Consider the following 27,896-nt stretch of genomic DNA (forward strand, 5'->3'; position numbering starts at 1 on the left):
AAATAAGCAATCGTCGCGTCCTTTCTATCCTGGTCTTAGCTTGCGCTCTGCCATAAAACTTCCTGTAGCCGAACGCAGCCCAGCCCTAGAGCAATCCGTTACTTCCGGGGCGCTCAGCCGGCTTGCAAACCTTCTTGGCTACACCCCCATCTCCGAAAGCGTTCGGCTATTTCCGGAAACAGCTGGCATCTGGGCTCAAGTCCGCTAAGTTCTAGTGCCTGTAGGGGTCGAGATCGTTGGCTGTTTCCGGACGCTCTGGGTTGCCATGGAAACTCCTTCAACCCTGGCTTTCTCGGACCTGTGCTTTTTGCCGCAGGCCCTTTCCCCACTCCAGTGCCCTCTGTTTGCTGAGCTTGAGAACGCCTCATTTGCCCTCGGAACCATCTATGCTTCAGCAATTTCCATAAGCTGGCGGTCCCTCTGAGTCTAAACTCCCAAGGCCTCCACTGGGCATTGAGCGCATTCGGTTATTTCCAGAAACGCTCGGCGGTCTCGGGGATCGGCCTCCGTTGTGCCAGTCCAGCGGGAGAGAATGTTCGGCCATTTCCGGAAGCGCTCGGGCGTCTCTAAGCCCTGCCGAGCTCAGCCGAGCCTAGCCTCGGAGCCTTCGCCGACCCGATTGCACTCGGCTACCTCCGGAAATGCTCGGCTGTCTCGAGGCTCCCTCTAGTCCACCAGTCCCGCGGGATTACGTTCGGTTACTTCCGGAAACACTCGGGTGACCCCTCCCCTCAGACTCCGCCTCGGCCTCCGTTCACCAGCCCGGCCCGAATACGCTCGGGCATTTCCGCCGGGGGCGGGCCAGGCCGCTCGGAACCGTGGCGGCGGCAGAGGCGGGGATCCCGCGGCTGCGGCGACGGTGGCCGCGGTGGAGCCTCGGGGCGGGCTCGGTTTGGTGTGACGGCGACTGCGGCGGCGGTGGCGGCCGCGACCAGGTGAGTCCTGACTGGCCCTCGTGGCGGGGGCGGCTGGGAGTGTGCTTAAACGCGGGCGCCTGGGGACAGTGCGGGGCCCCGGTGGAAGCCAGAACGCAAGCGCCAGGCTGCGTCGGGCCCCGCGGGAACTGGGGGGGCCGCAGGCAAGGCGGGGGCCTCGGGCTCGGTTCCGCAGCGGTGCAGCCTCCCTGGGACGGTCGGGGCAGAATGGGGGTATTCCCCGCCTCCAAGATACCGGACTGGAGCCGCGGCCCCAAATGAAGGGAGGCCCTGCCTGGAATGAGGCTTCGAATAGTACCGAGGGGCGCCCAGGCATTGTGCGGGGCAGAATAGGGTGCAGGAGGGCCGGGGGGAAGGTCGATCCCACTTCCGGCCCCCTAGCCGGGTAGTCGGGTCCATGCAGACCCAAGTGCGCGTCTGTGTGAGCGCGCAGGCCCTGCCTTCACCCGCGGAACCCCCAGCCCTGCCTGCCCCGCCCCTCCCGCCTCCCGGATTCGGTGAGCGCTGCTCCCGGGGCGCGCACACCGGGGCGTGGGGGCGGGCTGGCAGGCAGATCCAGGCGGTTCCCTGGGCATCCCCTCTCGGGGCCTCAGTTTCCCCACCTGTAGAACGAGGGTAACAGAGACCTGGGAGTGGGTAAGTTGGGCACCCGAGAATGTGGCGCCCCTCCGCCCTGCTCGGACACCTCTTGGGGCTCCCCATGACTGAAGGATGCTCAGAGCCTCCACCTGACACTCGGGCCCCTTAGTGGATAGCACCTATCCTTATAGCCACCCTGAATCCTTGACAAGCAGCTTACCCGCTGCCAAGCCTTTGCATGTGCCGTTCCCTATGCCTAGCGCACCTTCCTATCCACTGTGATGATCCATTCTCCAGAACAGCACATCCATCCGTCACCCTAGCCCTGTCCATCACAGGAAGTCTGAACCTGCAGGGCTAGGCTGGGAATTTGTGCCCATCTCTGCCTCCCCAGACTGGGGCTCCTGGGGAAATGATCAATGCCCTGCGGCCGGCAGCCTCCCCTCCTCCTCAGCTGCAGTACCCCCGCCTTCTCCTGGCTCCCTGTCCCTCCCTGGGGCTAAGGTTCCCTCTAAGCACCTCCCCATCTGCATTTTGCGCCTCCTCTGGGCCCCAGGCTGGAGCTACCTGCCAGCCCACTCACTCCTCCTCTGCAGAGACTGGAGGTCCATTTGCTTGGACTCACCTGTAGGCCTTTGCTTGTGCAGGGGCCTCTTCCTGGACTTCCTTCCCTACCTCTTAGTTCAGCTGGCCTGACCCCTCCATGGAGCTCCCAAAGCAACCGGAGTGGCCCCCATTGTGTCCTCCCTACCCTGGGTATCTGGCCACCTGGGTATCTGGCCACCTGGCTGCTGCCCCCTCATGTCCAACTGGGCCTTGAAGTCGGCAGATCTAGGTGTAAGTCCTGGCTTCCTCCTGGCCTACCGCACGGCCCTAGACACCTTCCTGCTCTGAGCCTCAGTTTCCCCTTCTGTAACAGGGGCGATGAAAAGCTTGTTTACTGGCCGGGTGCAGTGGCTCACGCCTGCAATCCCAACACTTTGGAAGGCAAAGGCGGGAGGACTGCTTCAGCCCAGGAGTTTGGGACCAACCTGGGCAACATAGCAAGACCCCACCTCTGTTGAAAAAAAAACAGGCTGGGCAAGGTGGCTCATGCCTGTAATCCCAGCACTTTGGGAGGCCAAGGCGAGCGGATCACTTGAGGTCAGGAGTTCAAGACCAGCCTGGCCAACATGGTGAAACCTCATTACTAAAAATACAAAAATTAGCTGGGCGTGGTAGCATGCTACTTGGGAGGCTGAGGCAAGAGAATCACTTGAACCTGGGAGACACGTTGCAGTGAGCTGAGATCACGCCACTGCACTCCAGCCTGGGCGACAGGGCAAGACTTTGTCTCAAAAAAGAAAAAAAAAGAAAAACTGATTTACTGAGCATGTAGTATACCTGGGGCAGTTTCTTGGGAGCTCTACTCCCAGCAGCTCCAAGGGAAGGCTGTCAGTAGACCCATTTTACACATGGAGAAGCTGAGGCCCTGAGAGGGACTGACCTCAGGGTCACTCAGTGATTCAGGGAATTCCAAATCAGGATTTGGGCCCATTTCCGTGTTGGGGGTGAGAGGAGTTGGCCTGGCTAACGCTGCCCTATCCCTGTCTCCCTAGGTCGGCGTCCTCGGCGGGCCGAGCATGGTGGCAGCCTGCACCCTTGGCTCCCTCGTCTGGTGCAGCCAGCAGAGCCGCCACCCTTGGGCGCCCATGGCCCTCCATGTGAGGGCGTGAGCGGCCTGCCCCAGCCTCACCTGCTGATGGAGGACTCAGTGGCCCAGTGACCTGACACCACGCCACCAACCCCCTCCCACCAGTTGACGAATGGTGGACCCAGCGACGAGTGGCCCTTGTAAGGGTCATGGAATAATTTGAAGCGAGGCATGAGCGGCCCCCGTGGTCGCCTGTGACTGCTGGAGATAGAGGTCCCAGCACCCCAAGCCAACCCAGCGGACCCTCCCAACCCTGCTCCAGCCAATGGGGCCAGTGGGACTCCAAGCAGCCACCTAACCATCCAGACCCCACCCCACCCACGCGGCCATGGCGGGCCCTGAGGGTTTCCAGTACCGCGCTCTGTACCCGTTCCGCCGGGAGCGGCCAGAGGACCTGGAGCTGCTGCCTGGCGATGTGCTGGTAGTGAGCCGGGCGGCCTTGCAGGCACTGGGTGTGGCCGAGGGTGGCGAGCGCTGCCCACAGAACGTGGGCTGGATGCCCGGCCTCAACGAGCGCACACGGCAGCGAGGTGACTTCCCTGGCACCTACGTCGAGTTCCTGGGGCCCGTGGCCCTGGCCCGGCCCGGCCCTCGCCCACGGGGCCCCCGCCCACTGCCCGCCAGGCCCCGTGATGGGGCCCCTGAGCCAGGTGAGCAGCAATCAGGGGCACTGGAGAAGGGGGGTGGTCCCCTTGGACCCTTGGTCTCCTCTTCTGTCCAGTGAGGCAATGGGATCTCCAAGGAAGGAGGAAAAGGGACATTTGGTCATTTGACAAATGTCTTCGCTACTGTCAAGTGCTAGGCTCAGCGGTGGACACAAGGCCTGGTCCTGCCCTCATGAGCTTCTGGTTCAAGAAGGGATGAGAGTGTGTTAGGAGGTGACACATACCATGAGAAAGGGGGCTTGCATGGAAAGATGCGAGAGTGGAGACTCCAGGCAGTGAGGGCAGCGAGGGCAGAGCCTGTAGAGTAGAACTCTAATGGCCGGAATGGCCAGCAGAAGGACCGAAGGGAGGAAGGGGAGGGCAATGTGCGCCGGCCTCAAGGAGTTGGTGGGATTGATTTTGAGGACAATGGAGAGTGTTCAGTAGGATTCAGAGGCTCAGCCTAGCTTCATCCTGCATTTTGCAGACAGGGTCCCTTGAAGAACCCCTTTGGAGACCCTGATTTCCAAAATGAAGCCACAAGGAGAGTGGGATGTGGGCTATTCAGCTGAGGCCACATAACACAGTGGAGTATGAGGACCCCACATCCCTCCCCAAAGACCCTTGGCCATTGCCACTTGCCAGGGATGTGCCAGATGTGGAGAATCGAGGGCACCAAGCCCACTCAGTGATTGCTGTTTGATGGGCAGGGAGTGTGGGCTCTGGCCGGGGAAACTGAGGCTCGGTTGCAAGAAGGAGGCCGAGGGGTACTGCATGCCCAGCAGGGTCTGCTCCGACCCTCCCAGCAGCCCAGCAAAAGGCCCTGTGTGCAGACCAGCAAAAGGCCCTGTGTGCAGACCAGCAAAAGGCCCTGTGTGCAGACCGGGAGGCCTGAGCGCAAGGCCGGCCATCAAATGCCGCACTTGGAACCAGTTGGTCACCCAGGGAGGCCAAAGCCCCGGGAGGTGCCAGGCCTGCTTTGTCCCAGGGTGACATTGCCCAAAGGCAAATCAGAGTCCCTCAGCACAGGGCAGAATAGGGGGTGCCGAGGTGGTGTGACACTGGCCCCTGCCTCCGGCATCTGGTATCTCCAGGGTCCAGATCTGCGTCCTGCCTCGGCCTGAAGGAGCAGGAGGTGGCCCCGTCCGGGCTCCCAGCCAGAATCTGCCTCTCCCCCTGGTAACAGCCACCTCCCTCCTCTGCCTGGCCTCTGTCCAGCCACCATACACGGCCCCACGTGGGGCGGCTGCCCAGCCCCACCCTCTGAATCTTCCAGGGTTATGTGACCTCGGCCAGAACCCGCCCCCTCGAGGCCTCAGTTTCCTCAGCTGGAAACAGGAGGGCTGGTCCCTGGGGATGCTGGGACCCAACCCCTCGGAAATGTGCTGAAATCACCTGAGCCCCACCTGGCTGTGCACCCACGGGGGAGGTTGCAGCCCCTCTGAGCCACAATTCTTCACCTGTGAAGTCGGGCTGATGCAGTTCTGATGGGAACCCCCTCCCCATTCTGCAAACTGATCCCAGGCCACTCTCAGGGTTGAGTTTCCCAACCCACCGGCCAGAATGTCACCCACCTCCTCTCCCCTTGTCCTTTTTCTTTTTCTTTTTTTTTTTTTTTTTTTTTTGGCGTTTTCACTGCAGCTGGGCCTTTCTCCAGCTTGAGGCGCCACCTGGCCCATCACTCAGGGAGGCCTCACAGGCCCCAGCTTGCCCCTGCTGTGTGCCAGGGCGTCCCCGCCGAGGGCCAGAGCAGCGTCCAATAGTGGCAGACAGCGTGCTGCTGAGGCGGGGATGCTGCACACAAAAGGCCCTGTAGGGCTGGGAAGCCAGGGCTGGGAGGGGGCTGGGCCCAGGATGCCGCCGGCACCCGCTGGGAGGGGTTTCGGTTTTCCAAAAGGGGAGCAGTAATTTTCTTTCTTTTCTAAATTTTAACTTCTGGAGAAAATAATTTTTTAGAAGCAAAATGATTAAGAAAACGGGTCATGGTCCTTGGAAGGAAGCTGTTCTGACCCAGGCTGGGATATTTTCCTTTTCTTTCCTTTCATGCACTTTTTTGTTTGCATCAAGAAGGGAGAAGCGGGCTGGGCACAGTGGCTCACGCCCATAATCCCAACACTTTGGGAGGCCAAGGCGAGAGGATCACTTGAGGTCAGGAGTTCCAGACCAGCCTGGTCATGGTGAAACCCCGTCTCTACTAAAATAACACGAAAATTAGCTAGGCATGGTGGCACCCACCTATAATTCCAGCTACTTGGGAGGGTAAGGCACAAGAATCGCTTGAACCCGGGAGATGGAGCTTGCAGTGATCCCAAGATCATGCCACTGCACACCAGCCTGGGCGACAGAGCAAGACTCCATCTCAAATCAAAACAAAACAAAATTAATTAATAAATACATTTCCCTTGTTTGAAGCCACCTAGTTGGTAATTTTTTTGCGGCAGCCACTGAAAGTCATATAGCAGGTTTGGGCTCTGCCACAACCTGCTGTGCAATCTTGGCCACAGGACCTGCCCTCTCTGGGCCTCAGTTCCTTCAAATGAAACGTGGGGCCGGGCGCGGTGGCTCAAGCCTGTAATCCCAGCACTTTGGGAGGCCGAGACGGGCAGATCACAAGGTCAGGAGATCGAGACCATCCTGGCTAACACAGTGAAACCCCGTCTCTACTGAAAAACACAAAAAACTAGCCGGGCGAGGTGGCGGGCGCCTGTAGTCCCAGCTACTAGGGAGGCTGAGGCAGGAGAATGGCGTAAACCCGGGAGGCGGAGCTTGCAGAGAGCTGAGATCCGGCCACTGCACTCCAGCCTGGGTGACAGAGCGAGACTCCGTCTCAAAAAAAAAAAAAAAGAAAAGTGGGCCAATGACATTGCCTCTCATTTTTTTTTGAGACTGGTTCTTGCTCTGCCACCCAGGTTGGAGTGCAGTGGCGCAATCCTAGCTCACTGCAGCCTTGAACTCCTGGCCCCAAGCGATCCTCTTGCCTCAACCTCCTCGTTTTTTTTGGTTGTTGTTGTTGTTGTTGTTTTTGAGATGGAGTTTCGCTCGTCGCCCAGGCTGGAGTGCAATGGTGCAATCTCCGCTCACTGCAACCTCCGCCTCCCGGATTCTGATTATCCTGCCTCAGCCTCCTAAGTAGCTGGGATTACAGGCACGCGCCACCATGCCTGGCTAATTTTTGTATTTCTAGTAGAGACAGGGTTTCACCATGTTGGTCAGGCTGGTCTCAAACTCCTGACCACAAGTGATATGCTCACCTCGACCTCCCAGAGTGCTGGGATTACAGGAGTGAGCCACCGCTCCTGGCCTTTTTTTTTTTTTATTTAAGAGATAGGGTCTGTAATCCCAGCACTTTGGGAGGCCGAGACGGGCGGATCACGAGGTCAGGAGATCGAGACCATCCTGGCTAACACGGTGAAACCCCGTCTCTACTAAAAAATACAAAACACTAGCCGGGCGAGGTGGCGGGCGCCTGTAGTCCCAGTTACTTGGGAGGCTGAGGCAGGAGAATGGCGTAAACCCGGGAGGCGGAGCTTGCAGTGAACTGAGATCCGGCCACTGCACTCCAGCCCGGGCAACAGAGCGAGACTCCGTCTCAAAAAAAAAAAAAAAAGAGATAGGGTCTCACTCTGTTGCCCAGGCTGGTCTTGAACTCCTGGACTCAAACGATCCTCCCACCTTGGCCTCCCAAAGTGTTGAGATTACAGACATGAGCCACTGCACCCCGCCACAACAGAAACTTATTCTGTCAGGTTTCTGGAGGCTGGAAGTCCAAAATCAGGGTCGTGCCCCTCTGAAGTTTCCTTCCTTCCAGCTACTGGTGCCTCCAGGCATTCATTCGTCTCATGCATGGGTTGATTATTCCAATCTCTGCCTTGGCTTTCTCTTCTTCTTTTTCTTTTTCTTTTTTTTTTTTTGAGACAGAATCTCACTCTGTCACCCAGACTGGAGTGCTGTGATGTGATCTTGGCTCACTGCAACCTCCGCCTCCTGGGTTCAAGCAATTCACCTGCTTCAGCCTCCTGAGTGGCTGGGATTACAGGCGTGCACCACCACACCTGGCTCTTTTTTTTTTTTTTTTTTTTGTATTTTTAGTAGAGATGGGGTTTCACCATGTTGGCCAGACTGGTCTTGAACTCTTAACCTCAAGCGAGTGACCTGCTGGTCTCAGCCTCCCAAAGTACTAGGATTACAGGCATGAGCCACCGCGCCCGGCCTATTGATTGATTGATTGATTTTTGAGACGGAGTCTCGCTCTGTAGCCCAGGCTGGAGTGCAGTGGCCGGATCTCAGCTCACTGCAAGCTCCGCCTGCCGGGTTCACGCCATTCTCCTGCCTCAGCCTCCCAAGTAGCTGGGACTACAGGTGCCCGCCACCACACCCGGCTAGTGTTTTGTATTTTTTTTAGTAGAGACGGGGTTTCACCGTGTTAGCCAGGCTGGTCTCGATCTCCTGACCTCGTGATCCGCCCGTCTCGGCCTCCCAAAGTGCTGGGATTACAGGCTTGAGCCACCGCGCCCGGCCTTGATTTATTTTTGAAACAGAGTCTTGCTCTGTCGCCCAGGCTGGAGTGCAGTAGTGCAATCTTGGCTCACTGTAACCTCCACCTCCCGGGTTCAAGCGATTCTCCTGCCTCAACCTCCTGAGTAGCTGGGATTACAGGCACCCACCACCACGCCCAGCTAATTTTTCTGATTTTAGTAGAGACGGGTTCGCCATGTTGGTCAGGCTGGTTCGAACTCCTGGCCTCAGGTGATCCACCCACCTCGGCCTCCCAAAGTGCTGGGATTGCAGGCATGAGCCGCCATCCTGGCTGGCTTTCTGTTATTACAAAGACATCAGCCAGTGGGTTTAGTGCCCACCCTAATGCCAGGCTGGTCTCATGTACAGATCCTTGCTTTCCTTACACCTGCAAAGACCTATTTCCAAATAAGGTCACAGGTACCAGGGATGAGGACTTGCACATACCTTTTTGGGGACATTATTCAGCGCAGTCCACCTGTTCTGTGAAGTTGTGTGAACTCCTGGTATTTTAACCCAGAAAATTGTGTCCCATCAACTCTGCCCTCTCCTAGCCCCTCTACCCAAGGTCTTACAGCCTCCTGCAGATGGCAGTCAAGGTGCCAGGCACTTGTCTGAGCTGGGCCCTGCCTCAAACTGCCCTAGCTGAGGTCCAGCCAGCAAAGAGAGGGGCTGGGCTCCTTCCAGGAACCCCACCAACAGGCCACCCTCCCTTCTTCCCCCACCAGGCCTCACACTCCCCGACTTGCCTGAGCAGTTCTCCCCACCCGATGTGGCGCCCCCTCTTCTGGTGAAGCTTGTGGAGGCCATTGAAAGGACAGGTGAGTTCCAGTCTGGCTGCAGCCTCTGGATTCTGCTTGCTTACCTCTAGTGACAGGCGACTCATGCCCTCACAGGGCCTCCAAGCTCATGCTGCATGGAAACAGGCCGAGCCTGGATGCCCTGGGCCTCTGTGTTGACTAGGGCACAGAGTGACTCCTAAGGGAAGATGGGAAGGTGAACACGACCAGGCCACTGCATGTGCTGTGCCCTCTCCCAGCTCTCCCTCCCCACCCCTCCCATGCCGTTATCTCTGGGCGGCAAAGCGAGACTGCAGGGGATTTGAGCGGCCAGCCCAGGCTTCAAGGGGGTTGGGGCAGCATTTGAGAGCTGACTCGCCTGTTCCCCTCCCCGCCAGGGCTGGACAGCGAATCTCACTACCGGCCGGAGCTGCCCACACCGCGTACAGGTGAAGGGGAGCCTCAATGGGGGGGGGAGGAGCCTGGGGGCCGCAGTATACGTGAGTTGGACATGTCCCCCCTCACTGCACCCGCAGACTGGACCCTGAGCGACGTGGACCAGTGGGACGTGACCGCCTTGGCTGACGGCATTAAGAGCTTCCTTCTGGCACTGCCCGCACCGCTCGTGACCCCCGAGGCCTCGGCTGAGGCGCGCAGGGCCCTGCGGGGTGAGCCTGGCGATAAGCCCAGGGGAAGGAGGGACCTGTAGCGGGCGGGAGGGCCCAGGCCCGGCTCACCCTGCCCTGGCCATCTGTCCGCAGAGGCCGCGGGGCCTGTGGGGCCGGCGCTGGAGCCACCGACGCTGCCGCTGCACCGCGCGCTCACGCTGCGCTTCCTGCTCCAGCACCTGGGCCGCGTGGCCCGCCGCGCCCCGGCCCTGGGTCCCGCGGTCCGGGCCCTGGGCGCCACCTTTGGGCCGCTGCTGCTGCGCGCGCCGCCGCCGTCCTCGCCGCCGCCAGGGGGCGCTCCCGACGGGTGAGGGGCGGGGCGCAGCCGGAGCGAGCAGGGGTGGAGTTTGGGATGGGGTGGGCGGGGCATGGCCAGAGTGAGCAGCGTCTGGACCCTAAGAAGGGAGGGGAGGGCGTCCAGAGTGAGTGAGAAGCTGCGTTCTTGTGATGACGGAGAGGGCACCTGGGCTCCTGAGTCATGAGACAGAAGGTGAAGGGGCCTAGTCCCGAAGCATGTGGGTGGAGCCTGCACCTTCCCTTCTGCTCATCGTAGCTCCAGTACTACTCTCTTGCTCGCCTTTGTGTGAGGATTTATGGAGCACTTACTGCATACAGCTATGAGGGAGCTGGCCTCGCACTTGTGCCTGTATCATCTCCTCCTCCCCCCTGCACATACCGTCTCGTATATACCCCCAGGCGTGCAAACGCCTGTGCACATGTGTGGGCAGACAGGCCCCACCCAGCCCTCACCGCACTCCCCTTCCCCCTAAGGAGTGAGCCCAGTCCCGACTTCCCGGCACTGCTGGTGGAGAAGCTGCTTCAGGAACACTTGGAAGAGCAGGAGGTTGCGCCCCCAGGTGAGTCCCCTATATTGCTGTCATTTCTTCCCGTTGAGGGCCGTGATTGCTGATTCCTGGATGCTGCCGGCATCAGCAGGCCGGTTGCAGTGGGAGACAGCCACAGTATCCAGTCAGTGCTCAGGATGCATTTGTTTTCCTGTCCCTCAGCGCTGCCGCCTAAACCCCCCAAGGCAAAGCTGGCCCCTGCAGGCCTGGCGAATGGAGGGAGTCCACCCTCCCTGCAGGATGCCGAGTGGTACTGGGGGGACATTTCAAGGTAGGTTGCTGGCAGGGGGTCAGGGACCAAGGAGGTGTCACAGGTCAATCAGGGTCTCCAGGTAGCTCAGCAATCCCAATGTTGGATGTCCCCACAGGGAGGAGGTGAACGAGAAACTCCGGGACACTCCCGATGGCACCTTCCTAGTCCGAGATGCTTCCAGCAAGATCCAGGGCGAGTACACGCTGACCCTCAGGTGGGGGCCTGTCCCTGCAAGGATGGCCGGGGGTCACAGGTCATGGAGACTGGAAGTTCAGAGGGATGATGGGACATGTGCGGTTTCAAGGATGGGGAGCTGGATGCGGTGGCTCACACCTGTAATCCCAGCACTTTGGGAGGCTGAGGCTGGCAGATCACCTGAGGTCAGGAGTTTAAGACCAGCCTGGCCAACATGGTGAAACCCTGTCTCTACTAAAAAATAAAAAAATTAGCCGGGCATGGTGGTGGACGCTTGTAATCCCAGCTACTTGGGAGGCTGAGGCAGGAGAATCGCTTGAACCCGGGAGGCGGAGGTTGCAGTGAGCCGAGATTGCACCACTGCACTGTGGCTTGGACAACAGAGCAAGGCTCCGTCTCAAAAAAAAAAAAAGGGGATGGGGATTGAGGGTCAGGTGCTGGGTCCCACTGGGTGCCAACACCCCCTCTCCTACACCAGGAAAGGCGGGAACAATAAACTGATCAAGGTCTTCCACCGAGATGGGCACTACGGCTTCTCAGAGCCACTCACCTTCTGCTCCGTCGTGGACCTCATCAATCACTACCGCCACGAGTCGCTGGCCCAGTACAACGCCAAGCTGGACACACGGCTCCTCTACCCTGTGTCCAAATACCAGCAGGTCTGTGCTGACCTGGGAGCCAGGGAGGGTAGCACTTGGCCAGCCCCAGGCCTCAGTTTCCTAGAAAGACCCAACCAGGCCATGCATCTCCCCTGATTCCCCCATGTATCTCCAGGACCAGATCGTCAAGGAGGACAGCGTGGAGGCGGTGGGCGCCCAGCTCAAGGTCTATCACCAGCAGTACCAGGACAAGAGCCGCGAGTATGACCAGCTCTATGAAGAGTACACACGGACCTCCCAGGTACTCCAGGCCCCGCACATGAGGGAAACCAAGGCATAGAGGGGCAGTGGCAAGGCCGAGAGCAGGACGACCAACCCCAGAGGACTTGAGGATGAACATCCGGTTGCAGGTCACAGAGCAGGCACTTAGCACGAAGGGCTGTTCTAAAAACATAGAAATAAGGCCAGGCACAGTGGCTCACATCTGTGCACTTGGGAGGCTGAGACAGGAGGATCACTTGAACCCAGGAGTTCAAGATCATTCTAGGCAACATAGGGAGACCCCTCTACAAAAAAATTTAAAAATTAACTGGGTGTGGTGATGCACGCTTCTACTCCCAGCTACTCAGGAGGCTGAGGTGGTAGGATCCCTTGAGCCTGGGAGTTTGAGGCTGCAGTGAGCTGTGATCACACAACTGCAGTCCACCCTGGGTGACAGGGGAAGACCTTGTCTCTAAAAACAAATAAAAACAGAATTAAGTGTACAAGGCTGGGCAGGGTGGCTCACACCTGTAATCCCAGCACTCTGGGAGGCCGAGATGGATACCTGAGGTCAGGAGTTCAAAACCAACTTGGCCAACATGTTGAAACTCTGTTTCTACTAAAAATACAAAAATTAGCTGGGCGTAGTGGCGAACACCTGTAATCCCAGCTACTCAGGAGGCTGAGGCAGGAAAAATTGCTTGAGCCTGGGAGGCAGAGATTGGAGTGAGCCAAGATCATGCCACTATACTTCAGCCTGGGTGACAAGAGCAAAACTCCGTCTAAAAAAAAATAAAAAAAAAATAATAGACCGGATGCGGTGGATTACGCCTGTAATCCCAGCACTTTGGGAGGCCGAGACGGGCGGATCACAAGGTCAGGAGATCGAGACCATCCTGGCTAACACGGTGAAACCCCGTCTCTACTAAAAAATACAAAAAAATTAGCCAGGTGTGGTGGCGGGCGCCTGTGGTCCCAGCTACTCAGGAGGCTGAGGCAGGAGAAGGGCGTGAACCCGGGAGGTGGAGTTTGCAGTGAGCCGAGATCGTGCCACTGCACTCCAGCCTGGGCCACAGAGCCGGACTTCATCTCAAAAAAAAAAAAATAATAATAATAATAATAATTAAAATAAAAAATAAATAAGTGTACGAGCTTTTACAAAACCAAAAAAGGACAGATGAGAAGGGCCCAACCAGCCTCACAAGAGTTGCTGACCCAGGACCTGGGGAGTGTCCAGGATGAGCCTATCTCTGGCTGGGCCTCAGTTTTCCCATCTGCAGAATGGAACCATGGATCTTGATTACTTCCGTCCCCTTCAACCAAGATGTTATTCAAGATGAAATCATGCCAGGTGCAGGGCGTGCACCTCTAATCCCAGCTACTCGGGAGGCTGAGGCGGGAGGATCGCTTGAGCTTGAGCCTAGGAGTTCAAGACCAGCCTGGGTAACATAGCAAGACTTTGTCTCTTAAAAAAATTAAAATAAAATAAAAATTAAGTGAGAGGTTTTGTCACTCCAGGACTGTGCTAATAAGCTTCTTTTGCAAGTTAAGAGGGAATAGATTCAGATGGAACAGCTGGGAATTCCTCAGTCCTCCCTAGCACCCTAAGAGTTTTCTTTCTGTCCTCTTTTTTATTTATTTTTTTGAAACAGGGTCTTGCTCTATCATCCAGGCTAGAGTGCCGTGGCATGATCTTGGCTCACTGCAACCTCAACCTCCCTGGTTCAAGCGATTCTCCCGCCTCAGCCTCCCGAGTATCTGGGACTACAGGCACATGCCACCATGCCTGGCTAATTTTTGTATTTTTAGTAGAGACGGGGTTTTGCCCTGTTGGCCAGGCTGGTCTTGAACTGGTGGCCTCAAGTGATCTGGCTGCCTCAGCCTCCTAAAGTAAAAAAAAAAAAAAAAAATTTAATAAAATTAAAAGATGGGCCGGGCACAGCGGCTCATGCCTGTAATCCCAGCACTTTGGGAGGCTGAGGCAGGGAGATCATCTGAGGTCAGGAGTTTGAGATCAGCCTGGGCAACATGGTGAAACCCCATCTCTGCCAAAAATACAAAAAAATTAGCTGGGCCAGGTACAGTGGCTCACACCTGTAATCCCAGCACTTTGGGAGGCTGAGGCAGGTGGATCATGAGGTAAGGAGTTCAAGACCAGTCTGGCCAACATGGTGAATCCCCATCTCTACTAAAAATACAAAAAATTAGTCAGGCATCGTGGCATGCACCTGTAATCCCAGCTACTTGAGAGGCTGAGGCAGGAGAATAGCTTGAACCTAGGAGGTGGAGGTTGCAGTGAGCCGAGATCACACCATTGCACTCCAACCTGGGACAGAGCGAGACTCCATCTCAAAAAAAAAAAAAAAATTAGCCAGGCATGGTGGCGCACACCTGTAATACCAGCTACTTGGAAGGCTGAGGCAGGAGAATCACTTGAACCCAAGAGGCAGAGGTTGCAGTGAGCCAAGATCACGCCACTGCTCCAGCCTGGGTGACAAGAACGAGACTCCATCTCAAACAAAAAAGAATTTTGAGGTGCAGTCTCACCATGTTGCCCAGGCTGGCCTCAGACTCCTCAGGGTTCAAGAGATCCTCCCACTTTAGCTTCCCAAGTAGCTAGGATTACAGGCAATCGCCACCAGCCCTGGCCTCTGTCCCCTTTTTACTGATGTGTTAGCTGAGGCTCTAAATGGACAAGACAGCTGTCCAGGATCAGTTAGGAGCACTGTAACTTCAGAATTGGCTTTGGCCCTGAGCCTCAGTTTCCCTGTTAATAGTTGTTACTTTGTTGGGAGTTGTTGGAAGGATCCATGTGACAGTGTAAGGAAAGTCCTAGTGCAGCGTCTCCCCCAAGAAGCACTGTGAGCTGTAGCAACTAGATCTCTCATTCATTCCCAGTAGTGTTAACAGGTCCAGGTGTTTGTGGATATCTATAGGAGGATGTAAAGAAGAAGAGGGTTTGGGGGGTGGGGTTTTGAAGGCTGAATAGGAGTTCATTTGGTACAGCAGGAGTTAGAAGAATGACACTCCGATAGAGGGACCAACTTGAGCAGTCTCCATATCAGAGTTGAGATGTGCCTTTACCCCTCACGAGGGCCTTTTGGGGAGTCCCAGGAGGTGCTGAGCTGCGCCCCCTCCTCCAGGAGCTGCAGATGAAGCGTACCGCGATTGAGGCCTTCAATGAGACTATCAAGATCTTTGAAGAGCAGGGCCAGACTCAAGAGAAGTGCAGCAAGGAATACCTGGAGCGCTTCCGGCGTGAGGGCAACGAGAAAGAGATGCAGAGGTGAGTCTGGGGCCTCTGCCCTGCCCCACCCCACCCTGGATCTGGTGCGGTACAAGCCGGGAAGGGAAGGAAGTAGAAGGAGACCAGCCACCTGGAGGCGAAGAGTAGTCTGTTGAAATGGGCTTTGGGCCTGGTGCAATGGCTCAGGCCTGTAATCCCAGCACTTTAGGAGGCTGAGGTGGGTGGATCTCCTGAAGTCAGGAGTTTGAGACCAGCCTGGCCAACATGGTGAAATCCTATCTCTATTAAAAATACAAAAATTAGGCTGGGCGCGGTGGCTCACGCCTGTAATCCCAGCACTTTGGGAGGCCGAGGCAGGCGGATCATGAGGTCAGGAGATCGAGACCATTCTGGCTAACACGGTAAAACCCCGTCTCTACTAAAATACAAAAAAAAAAAAATTAGCTGGGCGTGGTGGTGGGCGCCTGTAGTCCCAGCTACTCAGGAGGCTGAGGCAGAAGAATGGCGTGAACCCGGGAGGCGGAGCTTGCAGTGAGTGAGATCATGCCACTGCACTGCAGCCTGGGCGACAGAGCGAGACTCTGTCTCTAAAAAAAAAAAAAAAAGGAAATGGGTTTTGAAGGATGAATAGGACTTTGTCAGAAAGAGAATCAGAGGAAACAGCATATGCTTAGGCTCAGAGACTGGAAGCACATAGTCTGGTGCAAAGTAGGTCCTTGAGAAAATCCTGGAGCAGGTGCAGTGGCTCATTCCTGCAACTCCAGGCACTTTGGGAGGCCAAGGTGGGAGGATTGCCTGAGCCCAGGAGTTTGAGACCAGCCTGGGCAACATGGCAAAACCTATCTCTACAAAAAATATTAAAATATTAGCCGAACATGGTGGTGCACACCTGTGGTCCCACCTACTCGGGAGGCTGAGGTGGGAGGGTCACCTGAGCCCAGGAGTTTGAGGGTGCAGTGAGCTGAGATAAAACCCTGAGGCCTCTGCGCCACCCCACCCCTCCCACAGGATCCTGCTTAACTCTGAGCGGCTCAAGTCCCGCATTGCCGAGATCCACGAGAGCCGCACGAAGCTGGAGCAGCAGCTGCGGGCCCAGGCCTCGGACAACCGGGAGATCGACAAGCGCATGAACAGCCTCAAGCCAGACCTCATGCAGCTGCGTAAGATCCGAGACCAGTACCTCGTGTAAGTGGCGGCTCCCCCATGACTGCTGCGGCACCTGGAGATCTCTCCAGGCGTCTCAGTCTCTCCCTCTCCACCAAGTGGCCCTTCCTGGGCCCCAGGACACCTTATCTGTCCACAAGCCCTCTTCCTCTCCACCAGGTCCAAAACTCGGTTCCTCCTGGGCCTCTTGAAAGTTTTCCTATAGATCAGCCTCAGCTTAGACATGTGTGCAATGGGAGCGTCACTCCTATCCCATTCCATTTTGTGGAAAGCTGGGAGCTTTCTACAAAAATTCCTGCTGGGCTGGGCGCGATGGCTCACACCTATAATCCCAGCATTTTGGGTGGCCAAGGCGGGCGGATGGATCACTTGAGGCCAGGAGTTTGAGGCCAGCCTGGCCAACATGGTGGAACCCCATCTCTACTAAAATAAAAAATACAAAATCCAGCCAGGCATGGCGGGGTGCACCTGTAATCCCAGTTACTCAAGAGGCTGAGGCAGCAGAATCGCTTGAACCGGGAGGCGGAGTTTACAGTGAGCGGAGATTACGCCAATGCAGTTCAGCCTGGGCAACAAAGCAACACTCTGCCTCAAAAAAAAAAAAAAAAAATCGCCTGCTGTGTATCCTACCACGCTGGGTGTCTGCGGCAGCCCTGTCCTGGGTTCAAATCAGTTCAAATCCTGCCTCCACCCACCAACCTCCTGAAGACCTCAGCCAGAATGTCCACCTCCCTCCTGAGCCTCAGGGGAGGCACTGTCGCATGTCAGGTGCCATGCTAAGCACCGTGCTTGTTATGAGTTCATTTGGTCCTTTCCAAGCCCTTTGTAAAGTTTGCCTTTTACAGCTGGGGAGACTGAGAAACAGAACCTACAGCTGCCCTGTGCAAAGGCCAGCAGTGCTGGAGTGAGCCTCTGGTGACGATGAGGTGCTTGGGCTGGCATCTTCTTGGGGGGCTCCACAAGCATTAACAGAAACAGAAAAATGAGGGGTGTGGGTCAGGGTTCCCCAGCAGAGCTGGGGGAGCCACCCTGGGTTCAGGCTGCCCTGAGCCAGGTCAGCGCTGCCCTCTTGTGGCAACCGGAGATATTGTACCCAGAACCCTCTCTTCTCAGCCAGACCCTGCCTCCCACAGGACAGGCCCACTGTGGGCTCAGCACCCACACAACTGCACAAGCCCACCTTTCTCCTGTTGCTTCTCAGGTGGCTCACCCAGAAAGGCGCCCGGCAGAAGAAAATCAACGAGTGGCTGGGGATCAAAAATGAGACTGAGGAGTGAGTGACCACCTGGAGGGAGGCAGGGAGGGTTTCCCAGAGGAGGGGGCCATTGGGGTGGGTTTTGAAGAATGAGTAGGAGTTCACCAGGGAGGAAGAGTTGTCCAGGCAGCTGGGGAGCCTCGGAAGTTGGCAGATGAGTGACCAGGGCCCTCCCCACCATCCCCCGCCACGCCCCGACCCCAGCCAGTACGCACTGATGGAGGACGAGGATGATCTCCCGCACCACGAGGAACGCACTTGGTACGTGGGCAAGATCAACCGCACGCAGGCAGAGGAGATGCTGAGTGGCAAGCGGGATGGCACCTTCCTCATCCGCGAGAGCAGCCAGCGGGGCTGCTACGCCTGCTCCGTGGTGTGAGTGGACCGTAGCGCTGGGGATCCCCGCGTCCCTCCCAGAGCTCTCATTTAATGCCTGACGCGTGCCAGGCCTTGAGGAGTCCCTGGTGGGGTCATCGGGCACAGGGGAGCACGCGGCCCTGGGGCGGGGAAAGCTTGGCGGGGAGGCCAGCCTCCCGACCCGCCCTCTCCTTTGCCCCCACAGGGTGGACGGAGACACCAAGCACTGCGTCATCTACCGCACAGCAACCGGCTTCGGCTTTGCGGAGCCCTACAACCTGTACGGGTCGCTGAAGGAGCTGGTGCTGCACTACCAGCACGCCTCGCTCGTGCAGCACAACGACGCGCTCACCGTCACCCTGGCGCACCCAGTACGCGCCCCGGGCCCCGGCCCGCCGCCTGCCGCCCGCTGAGCGCCGAGGACCCCCCCCCCAAGCGGAGCTGCCCCTGGGCCCGTCTGCACCGGAGGCTGCGGCGGCAGGAGCCACGGACCAGACCAGCCACATCCAGGGGTCTTCATTTCTACGGCTCTGGCTTTTGTTTGGGGTTCTCTCACCCTCTTTCCTTCTCTCCTTCCCTCCCTCTCTCCTTCCCTCCCCCATTCTCCAGATCTCCTGTCTCCTTTTCTCTCTCTCTCTCTTTCTTGGCCCTTGTCTTTCTCCATGTTGGGGGTCCTGCCTCCCCGACCCCATATCTCCCTGTTCCCCGGGCATTGCCCTCTCCATGGCTCTGGTCACCCTGACCCTCTGCCCTGCCCACCGCAGGTCCCCTGGGGCCCCGGAAGCCCCTCCTGGCTGCACCTGCCATGTTTACAGAGGGCCCCTGGGCTGCGCGGCCCCAGCCTGGGCACCCTGATTTTTAAGCCATAGACCTGGGGTCAGGGCAGGAAGGAACTTCACTCCGCTGCTTCCGAGAACCTCGGCCGTGACATTCGGGGCCGGGCGGGACCCGCCCCACAGACTCCAACTTCCCCTCCAAACCCCGAAGTGAAACCCGCCACCGAGTTATCCCCACAAATGGGGCCACTGCGAGAAGTTCCCCCACCCCTAAAAAAATAATTAAACTCGCAGGCCGGGCGCTTTGGCTCACGCCTGTAATCCCAGCACTTTGGGAGGCCAAGGCGGGCGGATCTTTTGAGGTCAGGAGTTGGAGACCAGCCTGGCCAAAATGGCGAAACCCCGTCTCTACTAAAATCCGAAAATTAGCTGGGTTTGGTGGCGGGCGCCTGTAATCCCAGCTACTTGGGAGGCTGAGGTGCGAGAATCTCTTGAACCCGGGAGATGGAGGTTGCAGTGAGCAGAGATCGTGCCACTGCACTCCAGCCTGGGCAACAGAGGGAGACTCCTCCGTCTCAAAAAAATAAATAAATAAACTCGTGAGCTGGTCCCAACCCCCCCTAGGAATCACAGCTCCCCGTACTGGTGCCGCCGCAGTGGCCAAGTTGCGACACTGCCCACGGCCCTTCCGCCTGATGCAGATTCAGGGCTTCTCTTCGATCATGTTGGGTTTTGACTCTGTTTTTCCTTGACTGCAAAACCCTCTTTCCTCTCCTCTTTTGGGACAAGAGCCCTGGTTTTCTACGCTGCCCTTGGCCACCACACTGCCTGCCCGGCGAGCTGGGAGGCAGGTTTTGTACGGTACGTTGTTATTGATATGATATAAAACATCAAACGTCGTGGGTGATTCTGTTGTCAGTGACTGGGCTTCAATACCGTCTCTGCGTGTCGGGGACCGTGGTGTTTACGGGGTCACAGCAGGTCGGGCCCATGGGTTTAACTCCAAGCCACCTCTGAGACCCGACAACCCCTCCCTCCCCCAGTTTAGCTGCTCAAGCCCAGAGCAGTTGAGGCAGTGCCCAAGGTCATACAGGAGAGAGATTCAAATCCTGAGCTCCCGACTGCTCAGGGGACCCCAGACCCCATCCAGCCACTCAAGTGCTTCCAAGCTGCTCCCCTCCACCACCCCCAAACTTGAATCCTGTCGCAGCCATCAGCTGTGTCCTTGGAAAAGTCATATCCCCTCCCTGATCCACAGCTTCCTCATTCATTGCCAAGTGGTGTCAAAAGACACAACCCTCCCATGCCACAGGGAGGGGTCTCCCGTGTCTTTGATGTTCTCAAGGCGTCAGCACCTCCATCCAGCACTGGAGGCTGTTCTCTGATCTCTCCTCACCCCCTCCCATGCACAGAACGCCAGGTCCCAGGAGACGCTGAGCAGAAGCCCTGTGGGGTTTTTTGTGTTTCTTTTTAAAGAGTCAAGGTCTCGCTCTGTCACCCAGGCTAGAGCGCAGTTGTGTGAACACGGCTCGCTCATGGCTCACGGCCTCAAACTCCTGGTTTCCAGCCTCAAGCAGTCCTCCCATCTCAGCCTTCTGAGTCACTGGATTACGGGTGCGTGTCACCATGTCCAGCTAATCGGTTTTAAATTTTTTAAAAAACAAGATCTTGCTGAGTACAGTGGCTCACACCTGTAATTCCAGCACTTGGGAAAGCCGAGGTAGGCAGATCACTTGAGGTCAGAAGTTTGAGACCAACCTGGCCAACATGGCAAAACCTGGTCTCTACTAAAAATACAAAAAAAAAAAAAAAAAAATTAGCCAGGCTTGGTGGCACCTGCCTGTAATCCCAGCTATTTGGGAGGCTGAGACAGGAGAATCGCTTGAACCTGGGAGGTCGACGCTGCACCAAGCCCTGCACCGAGGTTGTGCCACTGTACTCCAGCCTGGGTGACAGAGTGAGACTCTGTCTCAAAAAAAAAAAAAGACCCTTTTCCAGGTGAGTTTCAAACTCCTGGCCTCCAGCAATCCTCCTGCCTCAGCCTCCCCAAGTCACATGGGCCACCACGTGTGGCCTCATGGCATCTTTGACCTGGACTCCTGTTTACCAGCCTCCCATCACACCCAGAATCCACACCACCGCTGCCATATCCTTGTCCCTTCAGCCCTCCCCAACCCTGGGGCCTTGCTGTTCTTGTCTGTTCTGTACAGCCACCTCTCAAGGCCCAACAAGGCTGAACCTGGGGCAAGTGCATAAACAAACTTCCCTTCTGACCCAGTCTACTGCTGGGACCTTGGGACAGGAGCTGCCTCCCTTAGTCTCAGAGCCCCCCAACCTTGCCAGGCACTGCACCTGCCATGCGTCCTGTCTGGAGACACCCCGTAAATAACTCCAGCCCAGATAGTGCCTCTCACTGCATAGGTTCTCACAGGAGAAAGGTTGCCGTCTTCATGGCGGGGTGGAAGAGAATAACCTGTGTGGCTTCTAAAAACACTCAACCACTGGCTGTGTGGCCTTGGCAAGATAGCCTTCCCTCTCTGATCAGCCATTTATTTGTTACCAACTGGAGTCAGCAGCCCCTACCCCCAGCCCCAACTGGATGCTTCTGAGGGTTCAATGATAAAATGGGTTGCCGGCCCACTCTATGCCTGGCAGCAAGCCAGACAGCAATACATTGTGGGGTTACATTTACGATTTCTTCCAATAGGGCTGGGCTGGTAACTACTGGAAAAATTGTAGCGATTATATTTGTGGTTGTTTCTTCAATCCCACCCGGCATAAGGTAAGCACCAGACTTGAGGCAGTGAGTCCTGGGGAGGCTTTGAGAAGGAAAAGGGCTTTGCCACCGGTTTGGTTGTCTGAGGGATGGGCTCGGGGACCATCCAGCCCCCGGGACTTCAGGGAAACTCCGGCTCCCAAACCAGCTGCTGTGTGCGTGGTCGGGGTCTTCCACACAACTAGAAGGGGGCACAGCTGGGGACTCAGCTATATCTTCCAGCCGTCTTTGGGACATTTTCTTCCTTAGGATCCGGTGTGTCTTGCCCTGAATGTGAGGCCCTGCAGGGTCTGAATGTCTCAATTATTCCCCCAACACTCCAACCTCCATCTGGGCCTTTTTTCCAGGCTATTCTCTCTGCCTTCACTGCTGGGGCCACTGTCCTGTGTAGGCACCAAGGCCTGACCATGCCACCCGGAAGCCCCAACCTGGGACAACTCTTCCCCCACCTGCCTCTGAGCCCTCCATGGTGACTCTTGTTCCCCAAACCTTATCCTTCTCCCCATTACACAGAAGGGAAAGCTAAGGCTCCGTCACTCAGATCCAAAGCCAGACGGACTCCAAGCCGCCCCACCCCTATCCCAGACAGCACAGGCTCTCGCTTTCCCCCATGGGTGCCCCTTGAAGGCCAGGTTGCCCCCCACCCTCCACAAGCCTTAGATGGTGAAAAGAAGGAAGGCCAGTTCTCTTCAGCCCAAGTCGGAAGTGGGGCTGGAGGGGGGTACCCTAGAGAAATGACACGCCACTCCCTGTGCCAGCTTCTGCTTTCTGGCGTGGCTGTGGTCAAGCCTGAGTCAGTCCCACGGGACCACGGAGCCGGGTCTGAAGCATCGGGCTCAGGAGCTTGAGGGGGAAGGATCAAGGGGCAGGACGTGGGGGTTGGGCGTGAGGGAGGTCACGGGCCAGGCTGGAGGGAGGGAACCTGGCCACACAGGCCTTGCCCACTCTCAGGGGGCTGAACATTTCAGTTACTCCCCAAACACCCCAGCCTCCATCCCATCCCCAGCCTCCATCCCATCCCCAGCCTCCATCCGACGCCACCCCGTTAGATCACAGGCCCACTCTGAGAGTGAGTCCCAGGCCTCAAGTCCCCTAGCCGCCCCCAGAAAGTCTAGGAGTGCATGGACACACCACCATTCCTCTCAGCCTCTTTGTGTCTGTCTCAAAGGCCCCACCTCACCTCCCCTAAAGGTACTCTTGCGCCAGGGCTCACATGCCTAGGCAGGGCTGATTGCCAAGGGGCCCAGTGACCTCGTGACTGGGGACCCAGCACCTGGCAGGGGTGGGGGTGGGACACCCAGAGGGAGGAGTAGAGGAGGGAGGGACGCTGGCTCGGGGCCCGGGGCGTGGGCACCGGGAGGCGGGCCCGGGTTAGGGGCGGGACCACCCCCTGGTTAAAGGCGCTCATTTCCCAGGCAGCCGCCCCAGCCGCCACACTTTTGCCCCGCAGCGATGTCCCTGTCGCCACTTCTGCTGTTCCTGCCACCGCTGCTGCTGCTGCTGGACGACCCCACGGCAGCGGTGCAGGCGTCCCCTCTGCAAGCGTTAGACATCTTTGGGAATGGGCCGCCAGTTAACTACAAGGTAGGGACGGCGACAGGGCGGGCAGACTGGAGGGGACAGGCGCCCTGTCGGGGCAGGCGGCTCCTTCTTTCTCCCCAGACTTCACAGGGGAAGACCAGGGCCCCGACTGGAAAAACCCCGTTCACTTCCCGGCACTGCGGCCAGAGTCCCTCCGTGCCGTGCCGTTTCGCTTTCGCATCCCGCATCTGAGATGCGCAGTTGCTTCCACCGCCTCGTCCCGCCCAAGGGTTCATTGAGCGCCTATTGTGTACTTTTGGGGCAGGAGCTGGGGTCTCCTTTTATGGTCCAGGGCACAAGTTCAGCAGCTGGCCGAGGGCCACCGGCATGCGTTCTTGCTGCTACCCCTGGTGCATTCATTCCAGCCAGGGCAGGGCTTGCGTGTCTCTGGGACCTATTAGGCAAATGCCCTAGAAGCTGAGCGACTTGCTCAGGGATCCAGCGACAGGGGCCGCCCGCCACCCCTCAGCTGAAGCCGGAAGTCAGCACCTATTAGGTGCCGCCTCTGTTTGGTTGGGACTTGGAAAAGGTTCACGTGGGTTCCTCGCTCAGCTCAAAGTCTCCTGGTGGAGTGGCAAGAAATGGGCATGGGCCAAGGCCGGAGGCGGTGGCTGACACCTGTAATCTCAGCACTTTGGGAGGCCGAGGCGGGCGGATCACGAGGTCAGGGGATCGAGACCATCCTGGCTAGGCTAATACGGTGAAACCCCGTCTCTACTAAAAATACAAAAAAATTAACCGGGTGTAGTGGCCGGCGCCTGTAGTCCCAGCTACTCGGGACTGTAGTCCCAGCTACTCGGGAGGCTGAGGCAGGACAATGGCGTGAACCTGGGAGGCGGAGCTTGCAGTGAGCCAAGATGGTGCCAGTGCACTCCAGCCTGGGCGACACAGAGAGACGCTGTCTCAAAAAAAAAAAAAGTCTCAAAGTCAAGATTCCACCTGGCAAGCTCTGGAAGGTGTGCAAGATGAATTGCCTATGACAGCCCCCTTTCTACAAGAATATCAAGTGGGGTTCAGAGAAGTGGGGAACTGCCCAGGGCTACACCTGCCTCACACCCCTTCCTAATCCACAGATGGGCAATCTATACCTGCGGGGGCCCGTCAAGAAGTCCAACGCACCGCTTGTCAACGTGACCCTCTACTATGAAGCACTGTGCGGTGGCTGCCGCGCCTTCCTGGTCCGAGAGCTTTTCCCAACGTGGCTGATGGTCATGGAGATCCTCAATGTCACGCTGGTGCCCTACGGAAATGCACAGGTGCATGGGCGCTGGGGAAACTGAGGCACGTGGGCAGGGGAGCAGGGGACCCAGCCTGCCAGCCAGCTCTCACCCTGCTGCCTTGCAGGAACAAAATGTCAGCGGCAGATGGGAGTTCAAGTGCCAGCATGGAGAAGAGGAGTGCAAACTCAACAAGGTGGAGGTGAGCGTCCCCAGGGCCCCACACCGGGGTGGGGGAAAACCGTCCGATGTACAGGAGGTAAATACGAGGATGCCAGCTCTGTCTTCTGCCTCGTGTGCTCCCATTTAATCACATCTTTATTCCCTATCTCCTGGGTGGGTACTGGTGATTATTACGAGAGGGTGTCAGGGTACCCTGGGCCCTCTTCATGCCCTCTCCTGCCCCCTCTCCAAACCCCAGGCCTGCCTGTTGGATATGCTTGACATGGAGCTAGCCTTCCTGACCATTGTCTGCATGGAAGAGTTTGACGACATGGAGAAAAGTCTGCCACTAGTGAGTGACGCCCCTCACTCCGCACGAGGAGGGGGACAAGGGTGGTAACCTTCCCTACACCCAGGCAGACCCAAATTCAAGTCTTAGCCTTGACCACTGCTGTCTGTGCATCCCAAGAAAACAACTACCCTTCTTTATTTTATTTATTTATTTATTTTTTCTTGAGACGGAGTCTCGCTCTGTCACCCAGTCACCCAGGCTGCAGTGCAGTGGCACAATCCCGGTTCACTGCAACCTCCACCTCCCGGGTTCAAGTGATTCTCCTGCCTCAGCCTCCTGAGTAACTGGGATTACAGTTCTGTGCCACCATACCAGGCTAATTTTTGTATTTTTAGTAGAGACAGGGTTTTACCATGTTGGTTAGGCTTGTCTCGAACTCTTGACCTCGTGATCCACCCGCCTAGGCCTCCCAAAGTGCTGGGATTACAGGCATGAGCTACTGGCTCTGTGCCCGGCCGTTTTTTTTTTTTTTTTTTGAAACAGGGTCTTGCTTTGTCACCCAGGCTGGAGTGCAGTGGTGCGATCTTGGCTGACTGCAACCACTGTCTCCTCGGTTTAAGTGATCCTCCCACCTCAGCTTCCCCAGTAGCTGGGACTACAGGCGCGCACCACCATGCCCGGCTGATTTTTGTATTTTTAGTAGAGACAGCGTTCACCATGTTGGCCAGGCTGGTCTCAAACTCCTGACCTCAAGTGATCCTCCTGTCCCAGCCTCCCAAAGGATTACAGGTGTGAGCCACGACGCCTGGCCCCAGCCTCCCCTCTTGAAACTTCCATCTCTGAATCAGGGGAATGAATGCAGGTCTCTTAGGAGCATGAGTGATCACGGAGGACTTACTGGAGGAGGCATTTCTGAGCTGGTCATGGAAGGATGAGCAGGAATGTGCAGAGACACAGATGATAGGATGTGGAGATGATAGGGCAGACCCCACCTACTTCCTCAGGGGATTGTGAAGAATGACTTCCAGAGAAGTGACTCATCGGCTCCAATCATTTATCCATTCATCAAACATCTGGGTCACCCGGCCAGACATGGTGGCTCACGTCTGTAACCCCAACACTTTGGGAGGCCGAGGTGGGCGGATCACAAGGTCAGGAGATCAAGACCATCCTGGCTAACACAGTGAAATCCCGTCTCTACCAAAAATACAAAAAATTAGCCAAGTGTGGTGGCTGACGCCTGTGGTCCCAGCTACTCGGGAGGCTGAGGCAAAAGAATGCCGTCAACCCGGGAGGCGGAGAGCTTGCAGTGAGCCGAGATCGCACCACTGCACTCCAGCCTGGGCAACAGAGCAAGACTCCGTCTCAAAAAAAAAAAAAAAAAAATCCGAGTCACCCAAGAGGCCTCACCTAGCGATACCCTAGTCCTGCAGGGTTAGATCAGGGCTGAGAGAGTGGCAAGGAGAGGGCACTGAGGAGACACAGTGGACGGAGGAGGAAGGGTATTCCTGGCAGAGGGATCAGCCTGTGTAGAGGCCCTGAGTAAAGTGAGATACCATGGGGGTCAGAGACAGTGGGGTCTGGTCTTAGGGATGAAAACAAGGGAGCTAGGAGGCAGGAGCAGTCTCAGCCCTGACTCAGGGGCCTCCACTCAAGCATGTATTGAGCGTCTGCTGTTTGTGGGCATTGTCGCATCGCTGTGAAGCCAACCCTCTTCTCAGTGACGAAACAGGCTTGACTCAGGGCTGGTGGGGGGACCGTTGAGATAACGGGGAGGAAGTTGAGGCAACCCCCTGCTCCCCACCCACCCAGTGCCTGCAGCTCTACGCCCCAGGGCTGTCGCCAGACACTATCATGGAGTGTGCAACGGGGGACCGCGGCATGCAGCTCATGCACGCCAATGCCCAGCGGACAGATGCTCTTCAGCCACCGCACGAATATGTGCCCTGGGTCACCGTCAATGGGGTAAGAATCTTTTTAGCCCTCAGCTTGACACTCATAGTCCCATGGAGTCAGGGATGGGCCAGACAGAGGGACCAGGGATAAAGGAGCCCAGACAGAGGTTGCAGTGAGCCGAGATCGCGCCACTGCACTCCAGCCTGGGCGACAAGAGCAAAACTTGATGGCTTTGCATATGGAAAAGGGGCATTGGGGCTGGAGTTTTGAAAAGTGAGTAGGAGCCGGGCGCGGTGGCTCACGCCTGTAATCCCAGCACTTTGGGAGGCCGAGGCGGGCGGATCACAAGGTCAGGAGATCGAGACCACGGTGAAACCCCGTCTCTACTAAAAATACAAAAAATTAGCCGGGCGCGGTTGTGGGCGCCTGTAGTCCCAGCTACTCGGGAGGCTGAGGCAGGAGAATGGCGTGAACCCGGGAGGCGGAGCTTGCAGTGAGCCGAGATCGCGCCACTGCACTCCAGCCTGGGCGACAGAGCGAGACTCCGTCTCAAAAAAAAAAAAAAAAAAAAAAAAGAAAAGTGAGTAGGAGTCCATCAGGCAAAAAAAATGTATGTATTAATTCGAAGTAGTAAACATTGATAGCCACCCCCGCTGGGACAGGTGTGCCACTGATTCGCGAGGCAGGAGTCGGGGGCCAGACTTGGGAACACGTGCGGCCCTTTCTGGGCTGGAACCAGGGTGCATGGGTTGGGGTAGCTGCTGGGAGTGTGTGACCTCTGTCTTGCTTTGTGCAGAAACCCTTGGAAGATCAGAGCCAGCTCCTGACCCTCGTCTGCCAGTTGTACCAGGTAAGCTGGGAGGGGAGCAGTGGGATTCAAGTGGTGGGGGTAGGGTCTGCTTCCAGGACTCCAACTTGTGGCCTTCCCCTCCAGGGCGAGAAGCCGGATATCTGCCCTTCCTCAACCCGCTCCCTCAGGGGTGTCTGCTTCAAGTGATGGCCGGTGCGCTGTGGAGAGCTGATGCAAGGCAAGCAAGAACCCGGCCTCCTGCCTTTTTTTCTGATCCGGACCCTCGCACCTGCTTCTCACCAACTGGAAAATTTCTATGCATCCCATGAAGACCAGATACACAAAATTCCACCCCATAATCACGAATCTTGCTCCACTAAGAACGGTGCTAAAGTAAAACTAGTTTAATAAACCCTT

General features: G+C 57.0%; 2 protein-coding genes across 6 annotated transcripts; both read left to right on the forward strand.

The window, feature by feature from the left end:
* The first annotated feature begins 453 nt into the window (after window positions 1-453).
* On the forward strand, window positions 454-19,665 carry PIK3R2 (phosphoinositide-3-kinase regulatory subunit 2). 3 transcript variants are annotated; one of them, XR_003116797.1, is made up of 16 exons: window positions 454-935; window positions 3,113-3,857; window positions 9,095-9,187; window positions 9,544-9,594; window positions 9,682-9,813; window positions 9,907-10,120; window positions 10,585-10,670; window positions 10,821-10,929; window positions 11,027-11,125; window positions 11,585-11,765; window positions 11,881-12,006; window positions 15,110-15,252; window positions 16,222-16,398; window positions 17,579-17,650; window positions 17,841-18,007; window positions 18,195-19,664. XR_003116797.1 is itself a non-coding variant. In XM_025365955.1 (16 exons), the coding sequence occupies exons 2-16, from the start codon at window positions 3,536-3,538 to the stop codon at window positions 18,400-18,402; spliced, it is 2,184 nt and encodes a 727-aa protein (XP_025221740.1). In that variant the 5' UTR covers window positions 454-935; window positions 3,113-3,535; the 3' UTR covers window positions 18,403-19,665. The 3 variants fall into 3 exon arrangements, 2 of the variants coding, with proteins under 2 accessions (XP_025221740.1, XP_025221741.1); XM_025365955.1 differs by having other exon boundaries at window positions 17,837-18,007; window positions 18,195-19,665; XM_025365956.1 differs by having other exon boundaries at window positions 17,837-18,011; window positions 18,195-18,336.
* Window positions 775-27,896, forward strand: IFI30 (IFI30, lysosomal thiol reductase). 3 transcript variants are annotated; one of them, XM_025365959.1, is made up of 8 exons: window positions 775-800; window positions 22,970-23,125; window positions 24,196-24,378; window positions 24,467-24,541; window positions 24,761-24,853; window positions 26,606-26,758; window positions 27,486-27,539; window positions 27,624-27,896. In XM_025365959.1, exons 2-8 carry the CDS (start codon window positions 22,994-22,996, stop codon window positions 27,684-27,686), a joined length of 753 nt encoding a protein of 250 aa, XP_025221744.1. In that variant the 5' UTR covers window positions 775-800; window positions 22,970-22,993; the 3' UTR covers window positions 27,687-27,896. The 3 variants fall into 3 exon arrangements, with proteins under 3 accessions (XP_025221744.1, XP_025221743.1, XP_025221742.1); XM_025365958.1 differs by lacking the exon at window positions 775-800 and having other exon boundaries at window positions 22,931-23,125; XM_025365957.1 differs by lacking the exon at window positions 775-800 and having other exon boundaries at window positions 22,937-23,125; window positions 24,761-24,857.

Source organism: Theropithecus gelada, chromosome 19 (genome assembly GCF_003255815.1).
Source record: "Theropithecus gelada isolate Dixy chromosome 19, Tgel_1.0, whole genome shotgun sequence".
Taxonomy (NCBI): domain Eukaryota; kingdom Metazoa; phylum Chordata; class Mammalia; order Primates; family Cercopithecidae; genus Theropithecus; species Theropithecus gelada.

Coding starts and splice junctions, on each gene's coding strand:
- PIK3R2 (XM_025365955.1), top strand. CDS start 3,536: ATGGCGGGCCCTGAGGGTTTCCAGTACCGCGCTCTGTACCCGTTCCGC. Junction 9,814..9,906: donor GGCGCGCAGGGCCCTGCGGG/GTGAGCCTGGCG, acceptor ATCTGTCCGCAG/AGGCCGCGGGGCCTGTGGGG. Junction 15,253..16,221: donor AACGAGAAAGAGATGCAGAG/GTGAGTCTGGGG, acceptor CCCCTCCCACAG/GATCCTGCTTAACTCTGAGC.
- IFI30 (XM_025365957.1), top strand. CDS start 22,994: ATGTCCCTGTCGCCACTTCTGCTGTTCCTGCCACCGCTGCTGCTGCTG. Junction 26,759..27,485: donor CCTGGGTCACCGTCAATGGG/GTAAGAATCTTT, acceptor TGCTTTGTGCAG/AAACCCTTGGAAGATCAGAG. Junction 27,540..27,623: donor TCGTCTGCCAGTTGTACCAG/GTAAGCTGGGAG, acceptor CTTCCCCTCCAG/GGCGAGAAGCCGGATATCTG.